The sequence below is a fragment of the Neophocaena asiaeorientalis genome, unplaced genomic scaffold, assembly GCF_003031525.2.
Source record: "Neophocaena asiaeorientalis asiaeorientalis breed wild unplaced genomic scaffold, Neophocaena_asiaeorientalis_V1.1 scaffold230, whole genome shotgun sequence".
Classification (NCBI taxonomy): Eukaryota; Metazoa; Chordata; class Mammalia; order Artiodactyla; family Phocoenidae; genus Neophocaena; species Neophocaena asiaeorientalis.
The window spans coordinates 306,084-315,457 of NW_020175186.1; the positions used below are offsets into that span (position 1 = coordinate 306,084).

General features: G+C 48.6%; 1 protein-coding gene across 2 annotated transcripts; it reads left to right on the forward strand.

Annotated features, from left to right (window-relative positions):
* The first annotated feature begins 1,167 nt into the window (after nucleotides 1-1,167).
* Nucleotides 1,168-8,253, forward strand: RPUSD3 (RNA pseudouridine synthase D3). Of its 2 annotated transcripts, XM_024764602.1 has the most exons (9): nucleotides 1,171-1,580; nucleotides 1,891-2,030; nucleotides 2,904-2,948; nucleotides 3,081-3,180; nucleotides 4,031-4,138; nucleotides 4,222-4,306; nucleotides 4,527-4,650; nucleotides 6,750-6,889; nucleotides 7,657-8,253. In XM_024764602.1, exons 1-9 carry the CDS (start codon nucleotides 1,456-1,458, stop codon nucleotides 7,846-7,848), a joined length of 1,059 nt encoding a protein of 352 aa, XP_024620370.1. In that variant the 5' UTR covers nucleotides 1,171-1,455; the 3' UTR covers nucleotides 7,849-8,253. The 2 variants fall into 2 exon arrangements, with proteins under 2 accessions (XP_024620371.1, XP_024620370.1); XM_024764603.1 differs by lacking the exon at nucleotides 6,750-6,889 and having other exon boundaries at nucleotides 1,168-1,580; nucleotides 7,657-7,795.
* The last annotated feature ends 1,121 nt before the right edge of the window (nucleotides 8,254-9,374 follow it).

Genomic DNA, 9,374 nt, shown 5'->3' on the forward strand with positions numbered 1-9,374 from the left:
TGTATGTCCTTTCAGAAATGCAGAAATATTTAAATATATTTATATTTACATATATTACATATAATATATGTAAATCACACGCATGCACGTATTCTAGTCACATATATTCTAGTCACACTGTTCTTCACTTTGTTGTTTTTCGATTTAATATATTCTGGAGATTGATTCACATTACCACATGTAGACCCCCACACATTCTTCAATTAATGGCTGCATGTGTATGTGCTACAATTAATTTAGCCATTCCTCTGTTGACAGATGTTGGTTTATCTGCAGTCTTTCACTAATGCAAACAATGAATTGAAAGTTATAGTGCTTTTAGTAAACAAAATAATACACAGGTTGCATGTAACTTTTCCACAGTTGTAATTACAGGATAGAGCCCATTTTGCTTTTTGCTTTTTTTGCACTTACCGTCTTCTTTTTCTGTTGCCCGCGCCCTCTCCTCCCACCCACACCTTTCCCTCCAGGTGAATTTCTGAAATCTTCCCAGTCTGTCAGTCACAACCCCTGCTGGGGAGCTTTCTCAGATTTCAGCGGGCTCCTGGGCTCCTCACTCTTCGCTCTCTCAGCATCTCCACAGCTTTTCGCCAAGGTGGGTTGTGCTGCTGTGATCTTAAAGGTGAACTTCTTGTGGTTGGGGCCGAGTCTTGTTAATGTTTGCAGTTCACAGATGCCAAGGCCTTGCGTAGAGTTAGCATTCAAAAAATGATGAATGGGTGATTAATAAGATTTATTTCCTTTATAGATCTAATCAAAGGACAATTTGTTTCCGGTTTTGAGATTTGTTTTGGTTTTACTTTTATAAATAGTGGTGCAGTGAACGTCTTTCTGCTTCTGGCCTTTTTTTCCTTTTGGATTTTGCACCAGGCTGTGTTCTTCAAAGCAAGTTCACTGTACCAACGAGTGTGGAATTTTTTTTTTTTCCAAGTTGCCTTACAAAATTGTGCGCAATGGCGGTTTTTTTTTTTTTTTTTTTTTTTTTTGCGGTACGCGGGCCTCTCACTGCTGTGGCCTCTCCCGTTGCGGAGCACAGGCTCCGGACGCGCAGGCTCAGCGGCCATGGCTCACGGGCCCAGCCGCTCCGCGGCATGTGGGATCTTCCCGGGGGGGCACGAACCCGTGTCCCCTGCATCGGCAGGCGGACTCTCAACCACTGCGCCACCAGGGAAGCCCTGGCGGGTTTTTTTTTTGAAGTCAGAAGACTCCTAAGAATTGCAATGATGATCAGAAAACCTGGCTTTGTCCTAAGACAGGTCCTCTGACCCCCAGTAAATTCCTCCTCTGCTCCATGCCTCGCTTTCCCCAAAAGCACAGACGACAATTTCTTCACCTCGTTCCTTGGCAAAGGCAAAGCTCCGCCTTCTCACAGATCTGAGCCTCGCTATTCCGATTGACAGTCAATCTGACCAATCAGCTTGCTGTGGGGCATCTCCGGGGAGCCCTTCCGGACACATGCGCACTGTCCTCGCTCCGGAGATGGGCGGCTGTCGTGTTTTGGGCCAGGTCTGGGGTGGCTGGCGGCGGGGTCCGGGGGTCCGCGCAGCGCGCACAGCCTCAAGTTTTGGCACCGAGGCCCGGTGATTAGAAACCCCCGCCCTCCTTTGTGTAGGAGGGAGGTTGGGGCCGGGGGAGGGTGTGTGCGGGATCTGGAGTTAGGCAGATATGGGTTCTAATCCAGCTCTGCTGTGTGACCCTAAACTGGTCAGTAGACCTCTCTGAGCCTCAGTTCTCTCTTCTGTACAGTGGGGCCAGTCGAACCTAACATTTCGGGGAACTCAACCCAGGCTTTCTGAAGCATTAGTAGGAAGCCACAGCATTTAGGAAGAGGTGTGTGGAGATAAGAACGGGCGGCAATGATTCTCCTGTTGCTTACCTAACATTTTCCAGGCATCAGCAGCAACGTCGAGGCTCCAGCAAACGGTCGGGGCCCCTGGATGACCAGCCTTTCTCGGGGCTGCTGCGGCCAGAGAACGTCAGTAGGGAGGAGCTGGTTGATGTGCTGAGGGCAGCTGTGGTGGATCAGAAAGGTGAGGGGTGGGAGGGACAGCTGCAGGGAGACCCAGAAGGGGAGGAGTCTTCACCTGAGCCTTCTGAGCATCTGGCTGGGTTCCCTACTAAAGCCTGTGGGATCAAATCCTGGTTCTGCCTCCCACTAGCCATAGGAGCTGGGACCAGACACATAATCTCTCTGTGCCTCAGCATCATGGGGATAGGGCTGTGGGGTGGGAAAGTGTAAATAACTAGAGAGCTTTGCACTAGTAGGCTCTTTGTAAAGGAAATTGCTGTAATAAAGTGTTTATTGAGGGGCAAAACACAGGCTTCGGAGCCATATGTGGGCTCTGTAATCAGCTTGCTGTGTGGCTTTGGAAGAATAATTTCTCTGAGCCTCAGTCTCCGGTGATTTTTAAATTTTCTCAGCTGTTTATTGAGCATAGGCTATGTTCCAGGCACTGTTCTAGACATGGCTATATAGTGCTGAACAAAATAAATATGGTTTCTGCCTTCAGGAAGCCAACATTTCAGCAGGAGAAATTGATTAACCAGAAAATAAATGAAAAAGGTACTTACTAGTGATCAGTGCTATGAATAAAACAGCGATGATGAGGAACTGCAGGAAGGGAGCAGACATTAGATTGGACACTCGGGCCTCTTTATGATGGTGACATTTGAGCCACGATGACATGAAGGAAGCAGCCACGTGAAAATCTGAGAGAGAGGAAACAGCAAGTGCAAAGGCCCTGACGTGGCAGGCAGCCAGCTTAGCATATGCAAGGTTCAGAAAGTTCAGGATGATAACTCATGTATGAGAGTTGTACTGGGACCACATGATTATATGAACTGAGAAAGTGCTTTGTAAACTGCATTTGCTGTTGATGATGTTTATGTATTATACGTTTCAGGACCTCTGGTGACATTGAACAAGCCACAGGGCCTGCCAGTGACAGGTATGGGCAGGGGAAAGAGATGCAATGAAAGTGGTTTTGATGTCTCTGAGGGGACGAAATAGTGAAGAGAAAGGAAAGGTGGGATAAAGTTGCCTCTGGGAGCAACTTGTACTCTTCCTTTTTTTCCCCCAGGAAAACCAGGAGAGCTGACGTTGCTCTCAGTGCTCCCGGAGCTGAGCCAGTCCCTGGGGCTCGGGGAGCGGGAGCTCCAGGTTGTCCGAGCATCTGAGAAGTAAGTGGTGGGGGTGAGAGGAAGGTAGAAGGACAGGCATCCATCTGCGGTGGGGGCATAACTACTTGGGAATAAACTGAGACATTTTCCTTGGGCTGGTTTGGGATTACAGAGGTAGGATACAAGGAAAAGGAGGAGGAAGTGGATAGATCTGGGTTCAAATCCTTATGCATAAACTGTGATCTTAGCTATCACTGAGCCTCAGTTTCTTTAATCATAAAATAGAGCTAATAATATCTATGCTCAGTGTGCAGTCACTTCTCTAATTCCGTATTCATGGCAGGTATTGTCAACTGATCTGTGATATTCTTTCCTCTAATTGCCATCTATTAGAGACGGTGCTTGAGATGAAATGTTTCTGCAGTTCCACAAACTCATGGGCTTGCTTGTGGGGAATTTAATTATTTAATGGCTAATATATATAAAGTTCCTAGTACAGTGCCTAGCACATGGTAGACACTCAACAGTTGGTGGTAATTGTTATGATGTTTGGCTCTGAGCTCCCTGGGAGCCAGAGCAAAATGAGGAACACATTTAAGCAATGTACTCTTATCAAACACAGGGAAGACTTACTTGTTTCTCAAGAGGAGGTCTGGGTTATAGTCCTGATGTTGCTGTTTGGTCTTAGGAAGGTCAGGTGTTCTTTTCTAGGGGTCTCTTTTTTTTTTTTTTTTTGGCTGTGCCAAGCGGCATACAGGATCTTAGTTCCCCAACCAGGTATTGAACCCGCACCTCCAGCACTGGAAGTGCAGAGTCTTAACCACTGAAACGCCATGAAAGTCCGGGGTCTCCTTTTTGTGTGGGTGAGCCCAGGGGATTTTAACTTTTGTGATTTGTCTCCTTCCTCCAGGGAAACCTCTGGGCTTGTACTCCTCTCCAGTTGTCCCCAGACAGCAAGCCGCCTCCAGAAGTTCTTCACTCACTCGCAGAGAGCCAGGAGACCCACAGTCACCTACTGGTGAGAGGGGCTGGGAGGCTCCCAGGGCAATGCACAGGTCCCAGCAAAAGCCACTGCGTGACTTCCTCTTGCCTCTGTCTCAGTGCTGTCACTGATGGGATCCCAGCTACTTCTGAGGGGAAGATCCAAGCAGCTCTGAAACTGGAACACATTGATGGGGTCAATCTTGTGAGTCAGGGTCTAGGTGGGGAAGAGGAGGGGTCCTTCCAGACATATTACCCCTACAGGGTATAGACGTGGGGTGACTGGCCCTCCAGACCCCTAATACAGGCGAGTGATGACTGCCTATACTGTGGCCCTGTCCTGAGTCTGTTGGGAGCAAGGAGAGTCTGCGGGTAGTTCCCAGGTGTGCGTGAGGCTTGTTCATTCTTGGGGGCTGCCACCACAGGTAGTTCCAGTGAAGTCCCCATCCCGAAAGGACATCTTGGAAGGTGTCAAGAGGACCCTCAGCTACTTCCGTGTGGTGGCCATGGGCTCTGGCTGTGCCCTGGTCCAGCTGCAGCCACTGACAGGTGGGTCTGGAGCCCCAGCCAGACTTGACAAATGGTATTTGGCTGGAGGAGGCAGGAGGTGGGAGGGTGGTGGTAGTTTTAGTGGCAGCCTGGGGAGCCTTTGATGGACTGTAAGGATGTTATGTGACCAGCTCCACCTGGAGGGGCAGTGCTTCTCCTATCAGTCTGATGGTCACCGCTCTGCAGCTCACCTGTTTTTTCTCTTCGTTATCGATCTCAACGTCTTCTCTTTACCTTTCATGTTCTGTAGTTTCACTATGGTGAATCCAGGTGTGTGGGTTTAGTTTTATTTATCTTGCTTGGGATTCACTGTGTTTCCTGAGTCTGAAGATTAATCTCTTTCATCCATCCTGGAAAGTTCCCTTTTCAAATGTGCCTCTTGCGTCCTTCCTTTTGAATGCCTGATAGACGTCTGACTTTCTCATTCTACTGCTGTGTCTCAACTTTTCTTTCACATTTTTCATGTCTTTATCTCTGCTGCTTTCTGGGTAATCTTTAGATCTACCTTCCAGTTGAGTAATTTTCTCTTCCACTGGATCTAACCTGCCAGTTTATCCTACCCATTGATTGTATTTTTCACTTCTAGAAGTTCTAGTTGGTTCTTTTACAAATACAAATGGCCTTCCAAAAAATAAGGTATCTGTTTTTTTCTCATATTACTTGTTCTTTTTTGTCTTTAGTCATTTAAAACATATTTATGTTGTGTTTCTATAATTCCATTGTCTGAGAGAATCTGAGGGTCTAATCCTGTTGTGTTTCCTGCAGACTCTCTCCCCTTGGTGCATTGTTTCCTTCTTGTTCTGTGATTCAGGATTGTGAATTCAGGTTAAGCTGGGCTTTTATCAGTGGAAATCCTTTATTGCCTCATTGGAGGTGGTGACTTCAGGAGAGGTTCTGCCTTTGCGTCTGCTGAGTGCCCCATGTCACTGCTTCAGGACCTAAATATTAATGTCTCAGTTGGAAGTTCACAGTTCATGCACGTGGTATTAGAGCCCCAAACCTGTGTGAGAGCAGCTCAATTCATAGCAGCAATTCACGGTTGTGAATTCTTTTTTCTTCCCCTCATCCAGACCTAAGGTTCTCATCTCCCTTCCTTGGCGGCTGGCTTTTTCTCCTCGTCCATCCTGTCAGTGAAGATGTAGCCTCTCTGATTTCATTTGGGCACCAAGACCTCACCCCTGGCCCCTTGTAGCTACTTAAACCCAAGCCCCCTGCATCCCAAGATTGGCAGTACCCTAGAATAGGTGAAATGTTGGCTTCACTGTGCTCTGGATTTGTTTTCCTTTTGTATCTTCGTCTGGGGGAACCTTACTTTCCTCTGTGCCCAGCTGTGTATTTAGAAGGATGATCATTAAAGTTTTCCAGTGTTTCTAAGTGGTTTATAAGAAGTGGATTTTTAGATTATCCAGTCCAGCATATTGCCAGACGTGAAAGCAGAGGACAGCTCCTGGGTTTGAATCCCAGCTTACGGTGGGCCAGTCACTTCTTTTTGAGCTTCGGTTTTCCTGTCTATAAGGTGGGCATGATGATAGAACCCACCTTATAGGGTTGTCAGGAGGATTAATAAGTTTACTTATGTGAACAATTTTGTACGATTTAAGTTTCCCCAAAACCAGTTCAAGTTGGTGTAATCTAAAAGGGGAAGTTATTGGCTCAGGTAACTCAAAGTTCAGGCCTGGCTGCATCCGGAGGCTCGGAGGACACATCAGGAAGCTGTTTCTCACTTTCTTTTCGCCTCCTGCCCGCTGGCTTCTTCCTCCCACAGGCTCCCCTGTGGGGGCAGAGATGGCAGGCGCTCCAGCAGCCCCAGCCTCACACCCCAGCGGGAAAGAGCGTTCTTCATTCCCAGTAGCATCACAGTAAATTCAGGGTTGCCCCTCTTCATGGACGAATCCCACAGGGCTGGTGGACTGACAGCTCTGACTGTCCCGACCTGGTCATGTGCCCCTCTCCACTGGCAGGGGTGATAGCATTCACCTCTCTGAAACCACACCATCTGAGAATGGGGGTGGCATCTCCCCAGAGGGAAGGGGAGGGGCAATACCGGTGGACAGAAAGAGCCGCTGCCTGCCATCTGTCCTGTCTCTCTTGTCTTCTAGCATTTCCCAGCCAGCTACAGGCGCACATGGCACTACAGCTCTGCCCTCTGCTCGGGGACCACATGTACTCTGCCCGTGTGGCCACTGTTCTGGGCCAGCGCTTTCTGCTGCCTGCTGAGAGCACCAGGCCCCAAAGACAGGTACCCAAGCCCACCTGCTGGCTACCTTTTGGGGTGGGCTGGGGGTGGGGGTGGAGAGCATCTCCAGACATTAGCTATGCAGCTTGGGCTTCCATAGCTCCCTGTAGCCCTGTCTTGCTCTGTGGCCCTGAGCAAATGAAACCCCCTCTCTTGGGTCTCTTTCTGCCCATCTGTTCAATAAGGAAGTCGAACTGGCTGATTTCTAAAGGCCCTTCTAAGTCTGCCATTCTTTTTGATATAAGGGGTAAAAGAGGTTGTGTGTGTCTATTTGGGTAACTCTGTCTGCTCTAACAATAACCTCAAGTACCAGAGCCTTAACACAATAACTTCCTTCCGTGTTAAGTCCAATTAATGGCGGTAGGGTAGAGATGGGCTTGCTCCAAGCATGGGTCACTCAGGGACCCAGGCTGCTGCTATCCAGCCAGCGGAGGAGGAGACAGGGCAGGTTCACGGGGGAGGTTCTCTCGGGCCAGATCCGGAAGCGGGATACATGCCCACACTCCTGTGGCATTCAGTGGGGCTCAATCACACGGCCTCACCGACCTGCAGGAGGGGCTGGGGAATGTAGTTTCGCTGAATGCCCAGGAAACTGATTCGGTGACCCCCTTGCTGGTCTCTGCCCGTAGTGTGTGTGTTTGAGTGTGTACGTGTGTACGTGTAGAGAGGTGTGCAGAACACGGACGCAGAGGGAGGAGGAAGTACTTGCCTCACTCCCATTTTGCTTAGAGCTCACCTGGCTGAATGCTGACATGTCTCTCCCACCCCAGGTCCTGGATGAAGCCCTCCTCCGCCGCCTCCACCTGACCCCCTCCCAGGCTGCCCAGCTGCCCCTGCACCTCCACCTGCATTGTCTCTACCTCCCAGGTGCCAGGCCCAGGGACCCACCCATCAAGCTTCTGGCACCTTTGCCCTCTTATTTCTCCAGGACCCTGCATTGCCTGGGGCTCCACTACCAATAGTCCTTCTGTTCCTGCTGGAAAGCAGTGGGGGTTGGAGGGCGGATGGGCTGCAGTCAGGCCCGAGGAGAGTGAGGTCAGTGCTCAACACGCAGAAGGCCACAGTGTAAGATCCTCTGTAGTTGGACAAACTTAAGATCACATCCCAAGGCCACTTGCTGTGTGGTGTTGGGCAAATGACTTCACCTCTCTGGACCTGAGATAATAAAAGTACCTACCCTCATAGTATCGTTTTCAGGATTTGCTGAGAAAGAAAATGTTTATCATGGACCGTGGTTTCTGCTGAGTTCAGTATGTGGTCTTTATATTTGGCTGTTTCTGGCCCAATTCTAGCTGAGAGAAAATGTTAGGTTTTAAAAAAAAAATTGTGGTAAAATACACCTAATAAAATTTACCATCTTAACCATTTTTAAGTGTACATTTCAGAGGCATTAAGGACATTCACAGTGTCGTGCAGCTGTCACCACCATCCACCTCCAGAACTTTCTCATCTTCCCAAACTGAAACTCTCCCCATTAAACACCCACTCCCCCTCCCCCACCCCTCCCAGCCCCAGTTGCCACCATTCTGTCATCTGTCTCTATGTATTTGACTACTCATTTAAGTGAAGATGTTAGATCTTTCACTTTAAAAAACCGTGAAATATATGAAACATATAGAGTGCATAAAACAACTCTGTGATTTAAAGAATAACTCTAAGATGACACCCACCTAACCACCACTCGGCACAAAACAGAAGCATCCCTTCTCCTATCCTAGACAACAGCAGCTCTCAACCCTGGCCTGACGTGAGAACCCCCTACGCTGCCCACTCATAAAGCTTAAAAAAAACACCCATGCCTCCCACAACTGCACCCCAAAGATGCTGGTTTCACCAGTCTGGGATGGAGACCCTGGCATCAGATCTTTTTTAAAAGCTCTGGAATGGGTACTGTTGTTCAGTCAAGGTTGGAAACCACTGCCCAGACTTGGGAGAATTCTTTGTTTTGTAGAGTTTTACCACATATACATGCAACCCTAAACAAAATATTTCATTTTGCCCTGCTTCCGAAGTTTCTGTTGGAATGGAATTGTGCTGCAGATATCCTTTTGAGACTTGCTCTCGCTCTACCCTGTGAAACGCATCCGTTGGGTGGCGCGGAGGTGGAATGTCAGAGCTTGCAGTCTACCCATCTGACTGTTAATGGACACTTAGGTCGTCAGCTGTTCCCACAGTGCTGCTGTGAGCCTGCTTGTACGCATCTCCTGGTTCAACTGTGCAAGAATGGATTCATAAATATACAGAATTTATGTATCTTCATTTGACTAGTGTGTTAGTTTCCTAGGGCTGCTGCTGCAACAAATTACCACAACCTGAGGGGCCTAAAACAACAGAAATGGATTCTCTCCTAGTTCTGGAGGCCGTAAGTCCAAAATCAAGGTGTCAGCAGGGCTGTGCTCTCCCTGAAGGTTCTAGGTGAGAATCCTTCCTTGCCTCTTCCTGGCTTGTGGCTGCATCACACCAGTCTCTGCCTCTGTCTCCACATGGC